General features: G+C 37.6%; 1 protein-coding gene across 1 annotated transcript in view; it reads right to left on the bottom strand.

The window, feature by feature from the left end:
• Positions 1 to 24646, bottom strand: part of pth2r (parathyroid hormone 2 receptor) — a 106618-nt gene that overhangs the window by 17432 nt on the left and 64540 nt on the right. The window contains exons 9-11 of the mRNA XM_031893504.1: positions 19576 to 19642; positions 17698 to 17792; positions 3924 to 4062 (exon numbers count right to left, since the gene is read on the bottom strand). Coding sequence (XP_031749364.1) covers positions 3924 to 4062; positions 17698 to 17792; positions 19576 to 19642 — 301 coding nt within the window. The remainder of the gene's footprint in view (positions 1 to 3923; positions 4063 to 17697; positions 17793 to 19575; positions 19643 to 24646) is intronic.

Here is a 24646-nt window from a genome sequence, read left to right as displayed (position 1 = left end):
ACAGACCTCAGGTGGTTCGGATCGGCAACATCACCTCATCCACACTGACACTTAGCACCGGTGCCCCCCAGGGATGTGTGCTCAGCCCCCTGCTGTACACCCTGTTCACCCACGACTGTACAGCAACACACAGCTCCAATACTATCATCAAATTTGCAGACGACACCACCATCATCGGCTGCATTTCTGATGGAGATGAGTCAGCTTACAGGGCAGAGGTGAGAGCCCTGACATCATGGTGCCGGGACAACAACCTGCTGCTCAACGTCAGCAAAACTAAGGAGCTCATTATGGATTACAGGAGACTGCAGGGAGGAGGCCATACCCCCATTCACATTGAGGGAGCAGAGGTGGAGAGAGTCAGCTGCTTCAGATTCCTTGGCATCAATATCAGTGAGGATCTGACTTGGTCTCACCATGTTGGTGTGATCACAAAAGCTGCAAGACAGCGGCTCTTCTTTCTGCGGCGCCTGCGAAGGTTCGGCATGGACTCCAGAATACTCACAAACTTCTATCGATGCACCATTGAGAGTATTCTGTCTGGCTGTATCACCACCTGGTATGGCAGTTGTAATGCTTTGGACCGCAAAGCTCTGCAGAGGGTGGTGAGATCAGCAGAGCGCATCACCAGGACTGAACTGCCGGCCATGCAGGACCTGTACAGACAGCGCTGTAGGAGGAAGATGCAGCGGATCCTCTCTGACCCCAGCCACCCCAGCCATAGACTTTTCACGCTCCTACCATCAGGCAGGCGGTACAGGAGCATCCAGACCCGCACCAGCAGATACAGAGACAGTTTCTACCCACAAGCCATCAGGCTTCTGAACTGCTGACATTCTACCCAAACCAACACACACTCCCCATAACTACTGGACTCTTCACAGTGTCACTTTAAGCAAAGCCACTTTAAATCCTCACTGCACAATTTCAAATATTGCATTGCATTTTATTATTGTAAATACTTGTACCTTTATTGCACACTTTTATTATATTTAATATTTGTATTTTTTTGTTTTTTGTTTTGTTTGTCTATGTAAAGTTGGGAGGAACACGGGTCAAAAAAATTTCATTACAGTAATGATGCTTCATTGTTATTTGTATATGACAATAAACTTGAAACTTGAAACTTGAAACTTTGACAAAATCCAAATAGATCACATCCATAGGTACTATACAAGAAAAAAAGCAAATCCGAGAATATCAGAAACAGAGGCCATGCTAAAACTGAACCTAGCTCTCTCAGTACCTGAGGGTGTATTCCATTCAGGGGCGGGCCAACCCGACCGAGCGCCCTAGGCAACCCGGTTGGCTACCCCGCCCCCCCCCCCGTGTGTGCTTTAGCGCGCATGCCCAGTCGCAGGGGGGGGTGTGGGGAGATTCGTGATGCGATAGATCATTGCCCCCACAAGCGGCAGGGGCAATGACTAAAGAGTGCGGACAAGGGGTAGGCAGGAGAGGCTCCCGCCTGGTGCCCCCAAATCGTTGCGCCCTAGGCAGATGCCTTATCTGCCAACCCCTAGTTCCGGCCCTGATTCCATCTGGCCCTTTTGCCTAGTTCACATTAATTTTGAGTAAACCTTTATGCACCATATCCTGTGTCAACCACTGACTGGATTGAGCTGAGCCAACACTGCAGCTATTGGGTGGGACTTGGCACTCTGGCTCCTTTACTGCATACACTGAAGAAAAGAACTGGTTTAGCACATTTGCATTTTTGGTATCTGTTATAACCATATTGCTACCATAATTCAATGGAGCCATAGTCTCAAAATGCATCTTTTTACTATTTATTTACTTAAAAAACTTTTTGGAGTTACTTCCACTCCAAGAGTTTTTACTAAACTGATTGGGGTTCTGGTGGCAGCTTTTTTGAGGCAGCAAGAAGTCTTTGTGATCCCTTATCTGGATGGATGAGTGACTGATCTAAGCATACTCAAAGGCCCTGATTCATTTGTGGATAGTTTTCCTTCATTGGGCCACGAGAGGCCTGAGGTTCATAACATCTTCTCTAGAAGCAGTCCCTTGGGCCAGAGTTTCTGCATGAAACTATTCTAAGGGATTGGGACAAAAATCTTCAGTCTGTGTTCAAGTTCTTTCATGTGAATCTTCAGTTGAAGAAAGAGCTGAGATGGTGGTTGTCAAATCCTCTGATAAAAAGATTCCTTAAAGCTGTTTCAAGAGACCCAGAGTTAAGAAAGTTTTAGCCCCTTGGGATTTAAATCTGGTGTTGTCAGCGCTTGGTGGTACCTGGCCTGTAAAATGGCATTTCTTTTTGCTATTACATCAGCAAGAAGAATTCCTGAGCTTTAAACTTTGGCAGTGGGGCCCCCATACACTCAGATTTTTTTCGATAAAATTATCCAAATCTATCCTGTTTCGCTTCACCATAAAATTCGCGAAACAGCATTTTTCTGTTGTCCAAATTTTTTTGTCACTAGCGTCTTTTTTGACGCAACCGCGGCCATTTTGGACATGGCCACGCCCAATTTGATGCAACTTGGCAAACAATAGCGAAATGCAGAAAATCGCTGTGAATCCATGCCTGGCGAACGTCAATGGAGGGTGAGGCGACCAATGGCCACCTTAACCCTTCCAAAAAAAAACCTGTTCAAACTGGTCCCTTGGGAGTCAAACAAAAGCAAGAAAAATCTCAAGTAACACAAGCTATTCTGTATCAACTTATTCTACATGTCATTTGTGATAAGTAACATAATTTATTTTGATATAGAAATGAAATAGTCATAGACCTATCTGTTCTTCTTATTTACAACATGAAGTTTTAAAGCTATAAAACTAGTGTCATTACAATATAGTTGATTAACATGTCAGTTGAAAGGGGTTATGTGATAAAAGGAGCAAAGTTAGCTACAGTTATTATAATCTATAGCATCCAATCAGCAGATACCATTTATTGGTCACCTGTTTAAAACCAAACATCTCATAGGCTTCTATGGGTTACTGCACATGGGCAAACTTGTTGTCTTTTATTACATAAGGGGGTAGGAGTTGAATATATTGTTATAACAGTATTTTTGTTACAAAAAATAGGTAAGCTTAAAGAAACAGTTCAATGTAAAAAATATAGTTGCCTAACTAACTATATTAGAAATATTTTTTATTTGGCACAGCCTATCTATTTACCCAGTTTTATTTTTACACTGCTTCACTGTGGTTATTGTTGTGTGACTGCTTAGTGCTAACTTCAACATCCCCTTAAAGAAAACTATACCCCAAGAATGAATACTTAACCAACAGATAGGTCACTTAACATAATATAAACTATTAAAGAATCTTGCCAAACTGGAATATACTGTATATATCAGTAAATATTGCCCCTTTACATTCTTTCCCTTGATCCACCATTTTGTGATGGGCTGTGTGCCCCCTCAGCAATCACATAACCAGAAATAATGCAGCTTTAACTGTAACAGGAAAAGCGTGGAAGCAAAAGGCAGAACTATCCATTAATTGGCTTATGTAGCCTAGCATGTATGTGTGCCTTGGCTTGTTTGTGTGCACTAAGAATCCCATGATCCCAGGAGTACCCACTAGCACATCCTACTAAAAAAGTATATTTTTATGAACATGGTTTATGAGATGAAGCAAAATCAATACAATCTATAGATTACTGCTCCTTTAATTGTATAATGTTATCTTATAAATGTACACAGATTACATTTTTGAGACTGATTGTGTAATAGGGATCACCTTGTTATGTAAGGCATTAAACCTTTTCAGATGTGTATAACTACATGCACTAGAAGTTGTATAAATAATAGGCTTGTATTATTTGGATATGTATTTACTCCGTAATTCACAACAACAGTTTAGCATTCTGTATTCGTAGTAAAGATGAACAAAAAAGGAAAAGTAACAAGTTTAAACACATAATATACAACTGTGATCTAAATTTGGCACCGCACCTGGAAAGAGTTGAAGAAGAGTTCACAATGCATCCGAATTTCCCAAGCTAGGCCAGTGAATGTGTGTGGCAGGCACACAAACACAATGTAATGGACACCGAACACAAGAATGAGAACCAGTGTAGATTTAGCCAACTTTCTGGAAAACAAATTTGAAATGTGTAAAATACTGTAGTTAATAACATTTGTATATTTACTTAAAAATAATGAAAATGAAAATGCAATTAAATTGGAGTTCTGAAACTGATAAACAGACAAATTAATCCAATAGATAATAAAGGCCCTGCCTGCAAGGGTTAAAAATCTATAGGGACAGGCAGGGAAAAGTGCAATATATAAGGTATAAATTACGTAGCTGTGTGGGAAGTTTATGTTGGAGAAATATTAATGTTACTGTTATGATTGTTGGTACTGAGATTGGATCAGCAGGAGGTGATGTGCTATTTCAGGAACTGATGACTTGTGTAAGGGAGCAGAGGTTAGCAGGTTAGTGTGTTATTTTTATGAAGAGGTGAGTTTAAAGGGAACATCTGAAACTCTGCAGGGCAGTGGATAATGATTTCACAACCTCTGCTGATTCCTGGATATGGGCAACCATATGCATTTGTCCCACAAATTAAAAATAAGGATGGATGACATGTCTATTAAAGGTGAGTGAATTTTTTTGCCAGGCATCGATTTGCAGCAAAATTCTGCATGTTAAAAAGACAAAAATGATGGTGTGACAAAAAGTCAGCAAGACAAAAATGTCGCCGCAAAAAAGCACCCATTGACTTTAATGCATGTGATAAAAAACAGCCATTGACTTTAATGCATTACGAGTAAGAAAAAAATTGTCTCACATAAAAAATGGCACCCAAGTAAAAATAATTTGTCATGTATAAAACAGTTGCCCATTGACAATGCGTTTCACGTAGATCTCATATCAAAAACAAAACTGGCATTTAATTGGACAACTCAAGCTCCAAATAATGCACCTCATTATTGTCAATAATGACACTAATTGATTATTTAGGGTCTGGGAAGTAGTGTTAACATTTATATTAATGCAGATTTTACATATTCTTTGCTCCATACACTGTAGGTGATATAATGTACAACATAGCACACCTGCAGCAAAAATCAGATACTATAAACAATATATATATATATACAAGACAATTCTTACAAATACATATTTATAAATAGCATACTTGCATCCTCATTCATACATATACAGTTTTAAAAGATTAAACACAACTTCCTAAACATACCAGCCTTTTCATCCACTACACTGGCAGCACATCTTTTTCAGCCTTTTTATTCTGGTAGCTGAATGAAGGAGCAACTACAAAATAACTACCAAAATAAATTAAAAACAAGCATTCATTCTTAGCTAATATGTTCAAGGAGAAATATATTAATTGCTAGTGATGGGCAAATCTGTCCTATTTTGCCAATAAATTAGTGAAACTGGCGAAAAATTTTGAAATGGTGAAAAATTTGCAAACCGCGAGATGTTTTTGACACGCACTACTCTTTTGACTTGTCCGTGACTTTTTAGACACAAACAAAATGTTTTTTCAGCAAACTTTTCTGACGCAACTAAAACTCACTCTGCGAATTTTTTTGGGGCAAATTTTTGCACGCGTTTAAAAAAATCTGCCAATGCCAAAATGCAAAATTTTGCTGCAAATCCATGCCTGTAACATGCTCAGTGTGCCCTGGAGAGCTGTTGAGAATCTAAACTTAGGGGTTGACGCAATTCATCAAGCAGAATATGAGGCCTGTAATATAAGATGATACCTCAGTGCTAATTATTACATTGTGATGCAAATTACATGGATTACATTAATCATGGATTATTTATTAGGGATGTAGCGAACCTAAAAAAAAATGTTTGCGAACCCGTTCGCGAACTTTCGCCGAAAAGTGCGAACGTTCGCGAACTTTGCGAACCCCATAGACTTCAATGGGAAGGCGAACTTTAAAACCTAGAAAAGCCATTTCTGGCCAGAAAACTGATTTTAAAGTTGTTTAAAGGGTGCCACGACCTGGACAGTGGCATGCAGGAGGGGCATCAAGGGCAAAAATTTCTCTGAAAAATACGTTGTTGATACAGCGTTGCGTTTTGTGCTGTTAAGGGGAGAAAACACACTACATTCCTAAACTTATGTAATAAACTGCTTTAAAAAGTCCGGCATCTACATTCCAAGTTGTGTAAAGGTTACGGCCGGTTCACACGCAAAGACAAAACGCCGCGTTTACTGCAACGAAAAAAAACGCAAAAAGCTTTAATGATACTGTCAAGTGTGCGAATATTAGTTTTTACTAGTTGCTTGTCACCTCCAGGACGTTCGTCCCGTCGGTGGGAATATTTCTGTAGTGGTGTGTTTAGCAGTCACCGTGCTTGTGCGCACGTGCATGGTCAGGCAGAGGTAATTCAATGTACAGTAACGTGAACCAAAAAACACTGATTCTGCAGTGTGGGCCCAGGTTTGTCCTACCTTTTCGATCACCTGTGGTGACCATAAAAGATACGATTTTGCCGCTGTTGCAGAACCCTGAAAAATCAGGAATGTGTACATTCCTAAAAAATTATGGTTTTTTTGTTGCAGCCACTGAAGCACAGAGGACAGAAAAAATATGTTAGATAGATGGTATCATAACCAATCCTGAGGCAGAACCTTTAAAAAATCGAAGATAGCGTACCAAGCACAGAAGACAGAAAAAATATCTTAGATAGATGGTATCATAACCATGCCCCAGGCAAACCCTTTCAAAGAACTAAGATAGGGTGACAACAAGCACAGAAGACATTAAAAACATCAAAGCTAGATGGTATAATAACCATGCCCCAGCCAAACCCTTTCAAAGAACTCAGATAGGGTGACAAGCACAGAAGAGTAGAAGAGAGAAAAATTCAGGATTTACCTATCCAAAAAGTTTGGCTTACAATTAAGCCAGTAGGATTTGCACCCTAGTTTGTACGGTGGTGGAGGAAGTGGTACGTGGGGTGCCCATAGCAGAGGAGGATGAGGATGTTGTGGCAAAGTTAGAAACAGTAGAGGATGGGGTGTGCTGTGTAAGCCAGTCAACTACCTCTTCAGCATTTTGGGAGTTCAGGGTAAGTGCCTTCGGAAAACTGGGCAATTTCCTAGGGCCACAGGATATCATAGCAGCACGGCCCCTAGTGCCTCTGCGTGGCGGCCTGCCTTTGCCTGGCATTTTTTTTATTTTTACAAAACAACAACAACTTGGGTGATGTTTCTGGACACGGAATTATTATTGTTATTTAGACAGATTGTGAAAAAGCTCACACAGCTAGGTGGCACTTGGTTGCAGACACCGGGCAACAAGGCCTGCAAGGGCAACGTATACAGTAGTGGATACGGAATATATTATTTCTGGTGGAAAACCGTCACTCAGGTTGTGTTTCTGGACACGGAATTATTATTGTTATTTAGACAGATTGTGAAAAAGCTCACACAGCTAGGTGGCACTTGGTTGCAGACACCGGGCAACAAGGCCTGCAAGGGCAACGTATACAGTAGTGGATACGGAATATATTATTGCTGGTGGAAAACCGTCACTCAGGTTGTGTTTCTGGACACGGAATTATTAACAAATAACAAACAAACAACAATTAACAAATTGTTATTTAGACAAAATATACAGAGCAGTAGAAAGTAGATTACTAGCCAGAAAACTTACTTAAACTCTCCATCAAATCAATACACAGCTCTCTCCACAGACAAATACAGAGCAGTAGAAAGTAGATTACTAGCCAGAAAACCTACTCTCCATCAAATCAATACACAGCTCCTCAGTCCTCTCCCCACACAAATACAGAGCAGTAGAAAGTAGATTACTAGCCAGAAAAACTACTTAAACTCTCCCTCAAATGAATACACAGCTCCTCTACCCACACAAATACAGAGCAGTAGTAGATTACTAGCCAGAAAACCTACTTAAACTATCCCTCAAATCAATCACAGCTCTCTCCCTACACTATCTCTTCAAGCACACACAGGCAGAATGTAAAATGGCTGCTGGGCTTCGGTTTATATATGGAAGGGAGTGGTCCAAGGGGGGGGGGTGGCCCAGGAAGGAGAGCTGCCTGATTGGCTGCCATGTATCTGCTGGTTTGGGGTGAGAGGTCAACATTTCGCGCCAGCTAAGGCGAACCCAAATGGCGAACATACTCCGAAAGTTCGCAAACTTCCGCGTTCGCGAACACTCGATGTTCGCGCGAACAGTTCGCTACATCCCTATTATTTATCAGCCTTATATCGGAACATTTATGTTCAGTATGCATTATTTTTTCAGTTGCTCAGTAGCAGAAGTACATGGCATGTGCAGTGAATCAGCAGAAAAGAATATGGGGAGCTACTGGGGGAATCTGCACTGGACGGTTCCCTGCAGAACAGCTGTCAACCATGTAGAGATATGTATCCACAGCAGTCAGAGAAGTAAAGAGAAGGTGGAATAGAAATGCATACAATCAGTTTTTGTTATAAAACGGCACAAATTTTTTAATGGTAGTATAGAAGAGATAGGTTTCTTCATAAGTAGGGAACCAGAAAAGGGGATTTTCTTTTTCGCCTTTACATCTTCTTTAAAAACTATACTCCGCACACACAGACAGAATTTACCTCCTAGATTGCTAAATAACCCCTTGATCTTGTCCATCTGGCAGCTTAGCACATCCTCCGTTACAAACATAACTAAACTAACATTATTCACTTCATTTAACCATTAGCTTCAATTAACATTCTTACACATTTTAGAATTCTAAAATAACCAGGCCAATCAGAATTTTGTGAGGTGGGCAGTCATAAGTGTTTCAGCAATAAATCATGTAGTCAAAATCCACTTTAAAGAAAGAAAAACAGTTTTCCGAAACATGGGAAAGGTATATTGTGACTTTACTAAGCGTAAAACAAGCATTGATGCCATGCTTTCAGGGAACGTATTGGTACTAGCATAAGAATGTGGTTGAATGATCTGCCCATTGTGGGTTTATGTTCTAAACTATATTATGATGATGCTGTGAGACTAATAACATACTCTGCTTGGGCATATATGCGATTTGCATTTACCCTTGAGACTCCATCTTCCAAAAATACATACAACCAGTAACCCAACCAAACCTCTCAATTGTCTCACCAATCAGGATAGCAAAAAGGTATCAGGATGACTTGGCCTACATCATGCCGCATCGGTGGTCTAGACACACCATCATGTAAAATGCTGTTAAGGGTTGTGGCAAATACACCCTAAAAGCCATGTTTTGCAGTATCAATGCTTGTCTACCTATTGCCCAAACTGCATTAAAAAACCATCCTGAAGAACGGTCAGACCAATTATAGGGTTTATTTTCATCTTTCTTTATTTAATCTTCTAGTGCTCAAATTAATGATTATTGGTTTCTATGCTTGTTTCAAAACTTGAAGGAACTTGAGGAATGCTGTCCTCTAACAGGAATAGTTGTGCAATTTTAGGTGCATGTCCTGTCATAAAATGAATAATTAAAATGTTTTTTTTAAAAATCATATTTCTGATCACCTTATGGATACAAGTAAATATCAGACCATCTCTTATGATCTAATGGACTTCATTCAAGTCCACGGTTGAGTATGCTGTACATAGCTGGGAAGCCTGATTTCCTCCTTCATCTTCTAAAAAGTCTGGAATTAATGCTCTAACATTCATGGTCTGTGAAGCAGAAAGTAATAATGCCTGAAAGTTCCAGCCACTTCCATCTAAACCATTGTGCCTTAGTTTGACTTGCAGGGTCCACCTTGAAGAGTATAAAAGCAAATAAAACATGTGTTTTAACACTGTGCCCATCTAAATAATGAAATAATGTAAGCTAACATTTAGTTCCAATGGTGAAGGAAATAAACATATTATCAAGGTGAACTGTGGTTAGGCACATTCGGCTCTTCTATAATTGTACTTCCTTCTTATTGTAATAAACTTTTAATACTGCTGGATCTTAAAATGTGCTTTTATTGTAATCTTAAACTGACCTCTTGGTATAGATATATTCATTCTATGTATTTGCCATAAACACAATTGTTACACATTTTCATTTCACTTCACTAGAGAAAACACATCAAGTTATGATCTTAGTTTAGTTGTTCAGTTGCGCATTTTCCTGTGTATTCAGAATGGTACTACAGTCTTACCAAAAGGTGTCTGCCCCAGTTTGAAATAATTTAAATTTGTTACTGACCCTCCTGCAGTTTACACATGCTGATTGAGACTTCAGATCAGTGACAGTGACATATCAATTGCAGCAATATTGGAGACCTCTGCATAGGCAACTGTATGTGCACAGCCACATAGATTCCTGTATGTTGGATTCACAGACACCTCTCTATGTGTCTCAGTCAAAGCTGTCCTGTAGACTGACTAGGCAGGCGTTTAGGCTTTTTGATTAGCCAGCTAATGAGTGCAAATTTACTTACCTGCAAATTTTCGCTTCAGGAATCTTTGCCATAGTTTGTGCAACTACTTCAGACATTAATTCATGACGCATATGTGTATTTATCTTATTGGACATTAACGTCTCAGCAAAAGAACGCTGGCATACTTTTGTCAGCGATGTTTCGTTGGCATAAAAATCTGATGATTAATTTTTTAAGTGTAACTTCCTTGGCGCTAAAATGTGCTAACATATTTACACTAGCGTCAATTTAAAATTAGTGGGTATATAAATTACAGATGTTTAGTAATGCTGCTGAACTTGGTGGAAGTGGGGAATTATTTTTTTAAATTTCCAAGGAACCAAAACGAAGATCTATTGTCCCAGGTCAACATTATCCTGGTCAAGGAACTGGTGATCCTGCTCCACACCACACAAGACCTTCATCCTTGACTACTAATGTACAGCTCAGCAGTTCAGCAGCACTTCCTTCTCCTGTACCCCTTGGTCAAATGAGCCTGATCTTTTAGAAAAGGCCCATAAGGGTGTGTGTTTTCTTTTGCAGAAAACATTGCATTAGTACATAATGTAAAGCACTGGGCAAATCTGTTGCGTAAGGATACCCAGCACACTTCCATGGCTCACAAAACTCTTATGGACTGAAATACAACCAGCAGTCAAAATCAAGCCATCAAGACTTGCCAGGAAGCCACACAGGAGGGGCTGTGAGGGAAATGGTAGGGGGCACTAGATAGGACAAGGAAAAGGCAAGTCTATAAGGCAGGGGCTGTTAAAGTACAGACAAGAACAGGGTGATAAAGGTGAAGATCAAGGGACAGGTAAGAGTGCAAGGCAAGGACAGAGCGGTTGAAGACTAGGACCAGTACAGGACGGTGCAGGCAAAAACTAGGACCAGGATAGGATAATACCACTAGGGGACACTCATTTGCTATTTAACTCTTGCCCCTTCTGTATGCAATGCTACATAGAGAGTAAAGCACAACTGTGAGGTTCTCAAAGAGCGCTACTTACAAGTTATTATGGCAAGGGCCATAGTAGGACAAACAAGGTGCATTGCGCCTGTAATCTGCACTTTCCCCATTAATTCATTCATTTATCAAGAAATGGGCTATAAATAGAACCTGGAGCATGCCACTTACAGCTGTAATATATTTAGAAAGTCAATCACATCTGTACTTGTTTACAGTCTAACCTACTTGTTATTTCCTTAAAAAACACCATTTCAATAACAGTACTTAAGTTATATCCGTGCTCTTAGGGCCATCTAATTAGATTTACAGTTTCTCTTTCTGTCAGTCATTAACATAACCAGTTATGGGAAGTTAAAAAAAATATCTTTTGAATTAATTACAGAGATGTTGCAGAGCCCTTGCCCTAAGTGACCACCCTGACCCAATCAGTGCAGCCTAAATACAGATGTGTCTATAGATCACAATAGGAAGATACAGTGCCTTGCAGTCATCGAGACCCAAAACTAATTACCTCATTTTAGTGAATAAAATATCATAAATTGAAATTCAGTTCACTGTGATATTTTTATTAAAGCATTGAAACACAACTGAAACATAACTGTTTTTATATTAAAAGAAATCTTGAAAAAAAATATATTGATTTCATAAATATTCATGTATTCATGTACATTTGTGTATCATTATTAAAGCTGCAAATCTGAAAATGAACTCTCCAAAGATAAAGTTATAAAAATACATAAATTAAGATAGAGGGTACCAGTGTCCCACTGGGCACTATTCAATTATCAGGAAATGAAAGCTTATACTACATGGAATCTATACCACCCAACAATAGAGGGAAATACCGCAAAAGAATGTGTTAGTTTAGTAAAAAAGAAAAAAGTTTATGAAAGTTTATGATTCATTATGAAAGGGAAATGGGTGATACTATAGAACTATGTAGTTTCTAAAAAGATGGTGTTGAATGCTTTTGTGGTAGAGAATGTTAGAAACCACAATGCTTGATTTACTGCTTATCATTTGCAGGCTTGAATATGCCGTCAGTTATGTATTATGTTCTGGTAATCAGCTTTAATGCTATCAATAAGTCACTTATCTGGTTTATCTGAATGTGTGTGGTTAGTTTCAATCACTGTACAGAACATACAGGCTAACATCCCCAATATTCCCCAGAAATTTCTTTTCTAAACACACCCTCATATGTGGGCTCCAAACCTTCATGCTTTAAAAGGGGTCCTGTGTCTCTTACTGCAGCACTCGCCATTTGATAGATAATATAAGGGACACAACAATTCAATAATAATTTAATGCAGCTTGAGCAAGCCAGCTAAGAGACACCAGCTATGAGTAACCACATAATTGGCAAAAATTTTAGTCAACTTTTAAGGATGACATGATTAACACTATATCATCTGTAAATAATAAGTAATTACCATTTCCTGATATAGCAGCATAATTTCTGCTTAAACACTGAAGAGAGTGGATCTGATCAAAATTGACAATAAGGTTATTTGTATAAGAAAAAGGAAAATTGTATCATATTACTGTGATTTTTCTTTCATGGATACAACACCATGTCAGCACTTACTTGTGTATAGCCCCAGCTCACATGCCCCATCAGAAGGACCCAAAGCTTTAAAAGTCCAGCCCTACTGCAGGTTCTAGTTTTAATCATTTGGAAAGCAACCAGAAAATATGAGAAATCTGCTAAAATGTCCAGAATAGGAAAATCATGGTAAGTATAATAAAATTGTAATTTTCCCTATTCAACTATTAATTTCAACACTTACTAACACATAGGAAACTAATATACACAAAATTAACCTTTCTTTCCATTGTCTGTGGATGACCTTGCATCTACTGGAATGATCTAATGGTAAATAATGCATCAGAAAGTTAATTAAATTCCCCTTTATATATTTATACATAGTTATCATATCTCCCCTTAAGCACATCTCCTCTAGTGTAAGCATTCCTAACTTGGCCAGTTTTTCTTTGTAATGGAAACTTCCCATACCCTTTACCAGCTTAGTTGCACTCTCTTTCCAATTTAATTATATCACATTTGAGAATGAGAGACCAAAACATAACTGCATAATCTAGATAGGCCTTGCCAGTGCCTTGGGGAAGAATGTCCCTCTCCTTCTGCAAATATATACCCCCCAGTTCAAAACTGCAACAAAATCTGGTGGTCTAATGGGGCAGTGGGGAAGCCCGCCACTCTGCTCATGGGGATGCCTTCTTCTGTTCTGTGTTGCATGTATTCTGTCCTTTTATTTGACACAGTGAATAATGTTATCGTGCTTGAAGTTAGATTCAAATATTTAAAGGCGCCTGGTCCAATTTTCCCTTGCACAACATAGGTTCTGTTTGTTATAGCTCCTGGGTGCATTTCTTGACTGATTACTGTGTATGATCTCTGCCTGATTCCTAACTTGGACTTGCTGTCTGAACTGACCTTTTTGCCAATTTTTTGACTACGTACATCTTCTGGATCCTGGTACTTCGCTGCATGTCTGGTTGAAACATTGGCCTGTTCTTTGTGACTTTGCCTCACTCTCCCCATTTCTCCTGTGAAACGCTATGGTTCCATATCTATATGAAACCTGTAACATGTAACTGTTAGCCGATCCAGAGGAAGCTTTTGAAGCTTCTCCAATTTGCCTCAGAAGGGAAAAAAAATCCAGTCCTTGGATGAACTTGTATTTTCAATATCCCTGTATATCTAATTCATCTGCCAGTACAACTGATTCAGTGAGAGAATTCCACGACAGCTAAAACTGTTTGCTAATATTTAGAGGGAACCTACTTTCTTATAATCGGAACGGATGCCCTTGTTTCTGCTGGACCTACTGGTAAATAAAGCATTAGAGAGTTTATTATATGGTCCCTTTACATATTTATACATATTTATCATGTCACCTCTTAAGCATGTCTTCTCCAGTGCAAACAGACAAACTTGGCCCCTTTCTAATTCAATAATATCTTGAGTGCTACAGCCAAGTCCTTCTCCAATATTGTTTTGCCTAGAGCAGTCCCACCAAGGATAAAAGTGGCATGCATATATTTACATCTTAAGTGCATGACCTTACATTTATCCAAATTGAATCACATCTGCCACTTAGCCTCCCTGATTGCCAGTTTGTCAAGATCCTGATGCTACATCCTGAGTAGAATTAAATGGGCTGACTTCTATTGTATACATTGAAGATAAGAATTAATTAAGCAAATTAACGTTTTCAGTATCCGTTCTACCTACCTTATTACTGTTATTTAATGGAGCCACACCACATCTTTTTACTGTTTATATACTTAAAATAAATTGTGGGGGTTAGTTTTAGCCTCTGCCGCAATGTACTTCTCATTTTCTATCTTTGCCTTCTGGCAAATTTAAACAGACCCCTACAATTAATTAGCATAGTGCTTTGCAATCTGTGAAAAGTTCAACTTATTAGGCCTCAGCCCCACCATCTCTTTTTACTTTTATTGAGTTTTAAATTCTGCTTTACAAAGACAAACCCATTTCTATTCTACCTGTTTTTCTGAAACAAAGTAAAGCCTTTTACATTTACTGCCCAGCCGTGTGACTAATTGAGCCATGTTTCAGCAATGCCAGTTTCATCATATTTCTCGTCCAGTACCATTAACTCCAGTGCTCTCATTTTACCAGCCAAGCTTCTTACATTTGCAAACATAATTAAATACTGGTGCCAGCTTGTAGCTTGTAAAAATACAACGTCTGATATTTCCTGCCAATACCAATATCCTTCCCCTACAGCCCCCCTCAATCTTGAAAGCTGGCCCCTTAGATTCTGCAATTCAGATTCCAAGAGGAAAAACCACCTCCATCTGTTACAAGTGAATACTGCTCAGAGCAGCCACTCCAAGATTATGGAGGACCCATATGGTAAAGATTGCGGAAGAAACCATATGGTTAAATCCCTTACTGATTTAGGAAATCCATTACTGGAATAAAGTGTAAGTAACTGCTGGATGTTTTCCCCTATTAACCCAGGCATGTGAGGATGATAAAATAGAGGGAAGCACATGGCTTGTCATCTTTAGCCTCTACCAGCTGGGAGCTAGCAACATAAAGCCCCATAAGGAACCATATCTTTAAGTCATTGTTACCTTCCCTGTTAGTTAAATAAACCTGTGCCAGTGTGGTGTAGTTCAATAACAGTGCTCCCTTACTCATACATCATCACAAGGACCCAGATGATAGAAAGGGTTATAATGTTTATTAAAGGAGACATTTTATATAGTTCATATTCAGTTATAATATTCATCCTCCCTCAAAATGTGAAATGATGCAGAAAGAAAGAGGTTTTGAAAGCATTTTACCTCTTTAAACTGCCATTATATGAGAGCTGCAGAGACAACCACTCAAGTCTGAAGCCAGAGCAAAATGAGACATGGGAGTGTCCTTCAGTCTCCCTCAGGAAGTGGTCGCAGCCCTGACTGACAGGCTTTACTCAGCAGTAGCAGGGAACCCCCCCCCCTCCTTCTGTGTCCCTCTGCTTGTGCTGCTGCCAGGGGAGGGGGGGGGGAGAGGAGCGAGTAGAGCAGGAACTGACTGCCTGTGACATCGCTAAGCCCCGCCCACTCTATGAATATTCACTTTAAGTAGGTGAGGTGGTGTCATTGAAGTCTATCTGGGCCAGCGGCCCCAGCCACATACTGAAGAGTCTAAACCGGAAGCTGGCAAAAGGGCTGGGTAGAGCACAGTTTTCAAGCAGTTATGGACATATTTGAACCCAAAGGTATTAAAATAAAAGCATTTACTTCTATTTTACAGTTTTTTACATGGTTTAGTGCATTGTAAAAATGTATGCTATATATCACCTTTAAAAGATTTTTAAAGTTTTTTAGCCTCATTGTAAATTAATGGAACAATGTGATTTTCACTAATGTACAAGTTTTCTTCTGTGAAAAAATGCACCCAAGAATATTCTGTTACATCTTTTTCTTAAATAAGGTACTGCACGAAGAAAAAATAAAGAAAAGTCACTGCCTTTTGTTGTTGATTTTTTTTCTCATGCTTACGTATTTTTATATGCAAACTCACATTTTAATAAACAAGGCCTAGAATGTGACATATACCTGTCAGGCTACAGAGTAATCTAAATAAAGTAGGTCATTTGTATTTTCTTAGTAGGTAACAGAATAAATACACTAAATAATTACATGTATTGAGACACTGAAATTACAGTGTCTCACCAAAGCTTTCTAAAAAAAAAATGAATCTTCACCTAAAGTCCCATGCGTAAATAATAGAGTCCTGACAGTCAGTTGCCCAGGCAACTACCTGATGTAACCAGGAGCTTAACCGATGCATTCTGTCAGTGTTACAGGCTGCCTAACTATTCTAAATGCCTAGTCCATGATTAAATACTGTATCTAGAAACTACAAAGAAAAGTGTAACTAGACATTTACTGTGCAGGGGCATATAACATGTCAGAGCTTACTTATATGCAAGAAGAAGATGGCATAGGTTAGAGACAGTGGGCTGAGTCACACAGAAGTGAATGAAATCACTAAGAACACACAAGTAGATTGCAGTACTGACAAGATAATGCTTTTACTATGGTTCAAAAATAGAATAGTACCCAGAGGGCTACCCAAGCACAGCCAAATATGTAAAGACTAAAGTCCTTATACAGGTATGGGACCTATTATACAGAATGCTCAGGAGTCTTTCTGTAAATTGGATCTCAATTAGTGACTCCTTCCTAAAAAATTAGCAATTTGGGGCTACCTCATGATTTTTATTTTCCTGTGCAACTTTTTTTCACATGCAAGACTTTTTTTGATGCGGCCGTGCCTTTTTTGACACAACCTAGACTTTTTTTTGAAGCATCCAAACTTTTTTTTTATGCACCCACATTTTTTTACATGACCACGTCTTTTTTTACATAATCTCAAATTTTTCATGGCGAAAAAAATTCACTAATGCCTAAATGCTGAATTTTGCAGCAAATCCATGCCTGGTGAAAAATACATTAAGGGGCTGATTTACTAATCCACAAATCCGATTTATTTGCGACTTTTTCGTAAATTGTCGCGACTTTTTCGTAACCAGTACGACTTGCGCGAATTGTCGCAACTTTTTCATAGGCATTGCAAATTTCGTGAATTGTCGCGACTTTTTCATAGCCATTATGACTTGTTGCGACTTTTGCATAGCCATTATGACTATCGTGAATTGTCGCCACTTTTTCGTATTGAGCGCTCGAAAAAGTCGCAAAATACCGATCATTACTAAAAAAACGCATTCGGACGCTTTTTGGACATCATATATATAATTACTAGGAAGTACTCAAAAAACAATATTAGAAAATAATTTGTTCCCAGTAAGTACTAACCAACCTGTATTGTTTCCTGGTGTCATAACCAACTGCATTTGATTCCCAGATTTTAGTTGCAAGAACCCGTACTGTGTTCAGGAACAGGATGAAATTTAACTGTAAAAAAAAACAAAAACAGAACTTTTGATTTAATTTCATAAAACATTAAACTTCATTGCTAATATGTGTTTTTGCACTGCACAGGTCTAAAAAATAAAAACAAAATCAACATCTCACCACATATTAGGACCTTTCTCAAGTTTAAAAAATCATACTCTATAATATAATTTTCATAATAATATTTTTAATATTAATATATTTTTTTCATGGTAAAAAATGCCTAATTTTGGATGTTTAGTCAAAATTGCATAATAACTCAAAGCAACAAGCATTCCCACTGTATGCAGTTATCTTAGCTGACTATAGCTTGAAAGGTACCATGGTTCATTAAATAATAAAATCTTTCAAATACAAATGTTATTTGAGAATATTCAACTTTTTTCTACAAAGACATGACATGCATTACCAAAGATCTTAGGCCAGCATACCAAAGAACAATTTCAAGTGGGTCATTAATATGCATACACAGAGACTACACAGAGTCTTTTATTAAATATGAATTACAATGAGTCATTAAAGAACAGGTAATACCTAATTAACCCCCTAGGAACTAAGTCATTATACAATGAAATACTATTTATAGGTTACCTGTTCAAGAATGTGAAACTCTGAATATATATTATTAAACATATTAGCACATATTAGCATTTAATATTATAAATGATCACATTTTCTTTATGAGTTTTGCAGAGGGTATTTTAAATTGTAACTTACATTTTTGTTTTTGACAGTTATAATAAACAGAAAAGCAACTTCTTAAAATAAACCAAGGACCTAAAATCTTCATTCATAATTCATTATTGTCAAAATCATATTCCTACAGCCTAATCAGGTCTAATAGGATATAAATTAACAGTAAAATAATAGAATATTCAATGCACACCTTTATTATTACATAGTAAGTAAAGTTAAAAAAAGACACACATCCATCAAGTTCAACCTTATATGCCTATATAACCTGCCTAACTGCTGAGGAAGGCAAAAAAACACTTCTGAAGCCTCTCCAATTTGGCACAGAGGGGCAAAAATTCCTTTCTATCTCCAAGATGGCAATCAGACAAATCCCTAGATCAACTTCAATATCTATCTTCAATAACCCTGTATTTCCTAACTAAATATCCATCCCACCCCTTCTTGAAACTATCTAATGAATCAGCCGGTATGGAATTTTTTCAATAATAACACTTTTTCTTTTGCATCAAGTCCCTGTGTGTGTGGCACTCTTTCTATTTTTTATATATATATATATATAAAAATAGAAAAATCATGGGCACTCACATTTAGTTAACACAAATTTGCCTGGGTGCAGTCTTCCAAACGGGAACAAAGAAGGATATTGAAGAAGCCGCTCACACAGGACTTAAGTGCAAAAAAAGTAGTTTATTCGGATAGGTGAACTGACGTTTCGGCTGACAACTTTGAGAAAGGCTGAGGGTCAGCCGAAACGTCAGTTCACCTATCCGAATAAACTACTTTTTTTGCACTTAAGTCCTGTGTGAGCGGCTTCTTCAATATCCTTATATATATATATATTTATATATATATTTATTTATTTATTTATTTTTTAAATGTAATTTATTATACATAAATAATAAATTATATATTTAAAAATAAAGAATGTGAGTAGAAAAAAGAAGTGTGAAACAATCAAAGGTTTATGGTTTTATATTATTAAATTATACTCAAACTTTATCAATAATGTTTAAATCCAGACAAAAATGGTTACTACAGAGACAAGGATTTTCATCCGAATCTATGAATAAGCAATTTAGAAACTTACCCCAATAGCAGCCAGTATAGGAGCTTGATAAATCCATTTTATGTCACCTGCACTAAGTTCCCAACATCTGAAAGGTAAATTGCAGCATTAACTAAACAATTTTAATGTAGTACAAAGCGCTGTACTAATTATTTAACACTACATTAAGGGGCCTCTTAACTAACATGTAAATTCTGGTTTTCCTTTCTCGCTTGTTTTTAATGATCTTGCTGGATAAAAAAAAATGATTTTCAATTACTATACCAGACAACCTATTACAGGAAAAAATAATATTGCCAAAAAAAAAAAAAATTATTGTAATATAGCATTAGCAGAGCGGCACCCTCCTAGTCAATGTCTTTCATCATTTATACCCCAGGCAGGTAAAAATTGGAAAAATGTAGAAAAATCCGAGATGCTACTGATAGTATGAATTAGGAATTACTAAAAAAAAATACAATGAAAAATAATAGTTCCAGTCAGGATTTCGCAAATAAAAATGTTTATTATAGCAGGAAAACGCAATTTTTATATAACATTGCCATCGATATCCATTACTAAACAAGCTGCCCTTGGTCTTATTTATATATGTTATTCTTATCTTATACCTACTATTTTTTATTAAACAGATGCTACTTTAATAGAGAATAAACAAAGACAAAAACAGATGTCTTGGAATAACTGGAAACATATTGCATTGTAACAATAGATATAAAGCAAATAACCATCATTAATATTAAGCTCATTAATATTATCATTTACATAAGCTCAGTGAAAGATGAACAAATGGTCAAATTTTTAATAAATTAAAAGAATCTAAACTTTTTTCACTTTCACCAATTTTTTACACTAAAATCAAATGGTTTTGCCATAATCTTCCATAGCTTTTGAAACTATCGTATTAGTATTGATTGGCTGCTTCCAATTAATTCCAAGAGGTTTCCAAAACCATTAGATATATAAAGAAAGGAATTCAATCTTTTATAGAAAATTCACTCATATGTATAGTCAACAGCTTGTATTTAAGAAGCATCACTATATTTGCATTCTAAATATTGTCATCCAATCCTAAAAAAAGACACCATATCCATGCCATTAATACCCATACTTCCTTTCTGCAGACAGCTTAAACTCTTCCCATTTTCTACATAACTAACATTAAATGGATCAAGGCTCTGAGGTCTGAGACTACTTTACCAACTGCACCTTCTTTTTCACCAAAGGGCTAAAATAGTCTGGGCATGCCACCCTCTGTCACACAAGTTTAGCCCAAGACATGTTAGCACAGGGTGCCTGAGCAAAAGCAATGATAGTCTTGATAACACGCTCACGTTATTTATCTCCTATAACCCCTACTTTATCAGCAAGAATTCTACCTTTATTGATCTCTGCTACTATGTTTTACCAAATTATTGTAAGCCAATAAAAAAATCTCATACATTCAGATTCAGCTTTATACCTGATATTGCCAAAGAAGAAACCCACCCCAAGGGCATAATACAGAAAATCTCATTTACAAAAAGTGACTTCTTTTTTCGGAGGATCCAATTATTTCTTGAGGCTTATTTATCAATTTTCAAATTTGTGAATTTGAGTTTTTTTTCTTAAATTAAATAAATTTGCATATTGAAAGCAATATTTATTAATATGGAAAACTTGTTTGCATAAAAAACTTAAATATCTTGAATTTGACGAGTTTGTAAGCTTGAAAAAATTTGAGTTTGAGAATATGACTTGTCTCACGAGCCATAGATGGCGAAAATATTGTGGTTGTGATCCGAATGTCCCAAAATTTTCAGATCCAAGTGATCGTAAACGGCGCAAAAACCTTTTTTTCACCACCCGCTCTAGAAATGAACTTAAAAGTGTGCAACCAAGTAAGTGAAAGTGGATTAATGGGAAACAGCCAAAATACTGACTCTTTGTTCATCTTGGTCATTAATGTTTCCTGTCCTGATTCAAGTACTTGTTCTAGAGATTAACTCTATCAAAGACATATAGATAAGTGAGCACAACTCTCCATCTATGGCATCATTAACAGAAATTTATTGTGGATGTAACATATGATAACATGTGAAAGGAATTTCCTTTGTTCCTTGTCAGGCACCACGGAAGTGGTGACATCTGCAAGCTTGGGACTGAGGGCTCCTGTAATCGTACATTTGTACACTGTTTTCACATTCTTTTGTAGCAGTGTGGGTATAGAGGTTTTCATTGTGTTCATAAACAGAAAAAGTTTTGCTTTGTGGGTTCCCAAAATTTTTGTTTGAGGCAGCAAGCTTCAGGTTATCCAGACTGTCAGTTGCAGCCATTTCTCCAGCCAGGCTTAATGTAACCACTGAATTTCTATGGGACCCATGGACTCCACAAATACTGGTTCAGGTGCATCATGTATAACGTCTGTCTTTCTTCTAAATCTAATCATGCTACTATGTTTATGTGAATTAATAGCTCACAAATCTTGTCATACCGACAAAAAGATTCAAGCAGACAGATGGCCCAACATATTTAACCCAGTCACTCCATTTAAATATATCATTATTACACCTTTTTCATTAAGATGAATGCTGTGACAACTGGTTCTTTGTGTTTTCTACATTTATAAGTAACACATGATTCCTGTCTCTAAAGAATATATCTTCCAGGTATTTTTTATACAACATTTCAGTTAAGGTCTCGAGGGGCTTAACATACATAAGTCAGTAAGAATTATTTTATTCATTTATATTTGGTAAATGTTGTTCTGGTTTTTTTCAATATATATATATATATATATATATATATATATATATATATATACAATTTTGTATTTACAAATGTAATGCAAAAACACACATTTTCTATAAAAACATAATCAAGCAATTTCATTACGAACACTTTACATTTATACAATAACAGAAAGATAAATATAATCTCTCACAATCTAATACAAAATAGAGGGCATGCATTTCTTTTGTAAGTGAATTCAAAGCAACTGCTTTGTAGAATCTGATGAATTTCTATAGGGAGTATACGTTCTGTCTAAGAGGCACTTTTTTTGGAACACACACAATTTATGATATCTGTGCATTTAACAAATTATGGAACAAAAAAAAGTATAAACTCATAACTGGCTTGGATCCATCCATTGCATTTCACACACAAAAAAGTTAATTTGTATGCACATAGCCTATAATTAATTAGAGTAAATGTTACCTAGTCAGCTCCAGTGTACTTTATGTAGTCATTACCTTGCAAAATCAGATTAATTTTTAATGATGTGTAGTTAGTCCCACTGAGACCCTACACATCCACAGCTGTTGTCACAATGTAAACCCTCAGTATTTTCTGAATGCTCAAAGTGTTGTGGCAAGCTCAACCATTACAATTAGACCATCATGCCTGTCTTGCAGGCAGGGTAACCTGATGTCACTCTTACATATCTTGACAGAAGATGCCACTGATGGTCATTTCTAATTATTATGAATAAGCAGTTATAGGCTCACTAAAAATCTTTTCTTCAAAAACAAGGAAATGTGCTCTGTGTCATAAAATTTGCTTCTGTAAGGCACAAGGGGGCCAATTCACTAAAGGTCACGTAACCCCTATTTGGCTATAAAATAGTGAAAACCCAGACTAGTGTGGTTTAGAGCAGGGGTGGGCAAACTACGGCCCGCGGGCCACGTCTGGCCCCTTGGCCTTTTTAACCCGGCCCGCCGACAACGCCAAGTCTCATCACACGAGACTTGGTGTCATTGGCGGGCCGGAATTAAACAGACTAAGGGGGCGTAACGCTGGCCTGGCCATGCCCGCCCTGGCCCGGTCTGGCCCGGGGGTAAGAAAATGTGGCCCGTGAGCCAAAAAGTTTGCCCACCCCTGGTTTAGAGCATGGGGTACACGCGACTCTCTTAGACAGGATGGGCCTTTTCTATATCGAAGAGACCATGTGGAGCAAGGGTGTGGTGAAACTACAACTCACTGTAGCTTTGTGCAGTGCAATTTAGCAAAGATGGATGCCAGAAGGTTCCTGCAGTTGAACTATAGTACAAGTTTAATGTTAGAGACAAGTGAATGATGTAGGGTTAAGTCAGATATACTCACAATGCAGATAGTATATGATAGTACTGTGAGGACAACAAGAGAGGATGCACACCGGTTATCCCACCTCTTTTGGGAGTCTGGGCAGGGTAAATGCACCTGGTCAGCTTGGAACCCCTTTGGAAGCAGTCACGATAGATACCTCAGTCCTCAGTAACTATCTAGCTGGTCCTCGTTCACAAGGTCCCTGACCCCGACTTCTCTAGAGTATAGGATGTGTACTCTAGGGCAATAATGCTTTACTGGGGCCTTGTTCTGCTCCCAGGCTCAGTGACTTGTTCCTGAGACACAGAGGTCGCCACACCTCCTTGCTAAACACTATATTGGAGTGCAAGGGGTGTGATCAACCAAATAAACCAATAGGCACATTATGTAAATTGTAAACTAGATACATGGATCTTTGCCCAGTAACAGTGGAAATAAGGAAGTAGTAGGGTTTAAAGCCATAGGGGCAGATTAACCCTATGGGTCCCTACAGTCATTAACACTTAACGCATAGGTTTATATGTTAATTAAGTAATGATTCATCAAAGTAATTTCACATGCGTTACTACTCATATTGCATGCCCAAAAATCACAATTATCACAAAGCATTATATCCATCGCAATAGAAATAATACTAATGCATAATCCACAGACATATTTTAAGCATTAAAAGCATGAAATATTGTGATGATTTGTGCTAATATTAACACCTACTAGGAGTGGGTGTTACTAAAAAAACATTGCGGAAGACAAGATGGAGTTTGAAGTCGGATTTTTGTTTGATTGGGAAGAAGAATAATCAAGTATGTGTTTGACCTAGAGTGATGCATGATCGAGTTTTCAAGTAAATGGTAATTTTCAGAATGGCAGTTTTCAGAAAGTCACAGCTACGTGCGTAATAGCGTGCGCTAATATCACGTGCTACAAATTGACGCATAAATATATTGCATGGTTTAAAATATCGCTTAAAAATATATCGTTGCAACATAAATAATGACAATAAAATCGCTTCTTAATTAAGACAAGTGAT

The sequence above is a fragment of the Xenopus tropicalis genome, chromosome 9, assembly GCF_000004195.4.
Source record: "Xenopus tropicalis strain Nigerian chromosome 9, UCB_Xtro_10.0, whole genome shotgun sequence".
Lineage (NCBI taxonomy): Eukaryota > Metazoa > Chordata > Amphibia > Anura > Pipidae > Xenopus > Xenopus tropicalis.
Note: the sequence above shows the minus strand (reverse complement) of the source record. Positions and strands in the feature narration are given on the sequence as shown.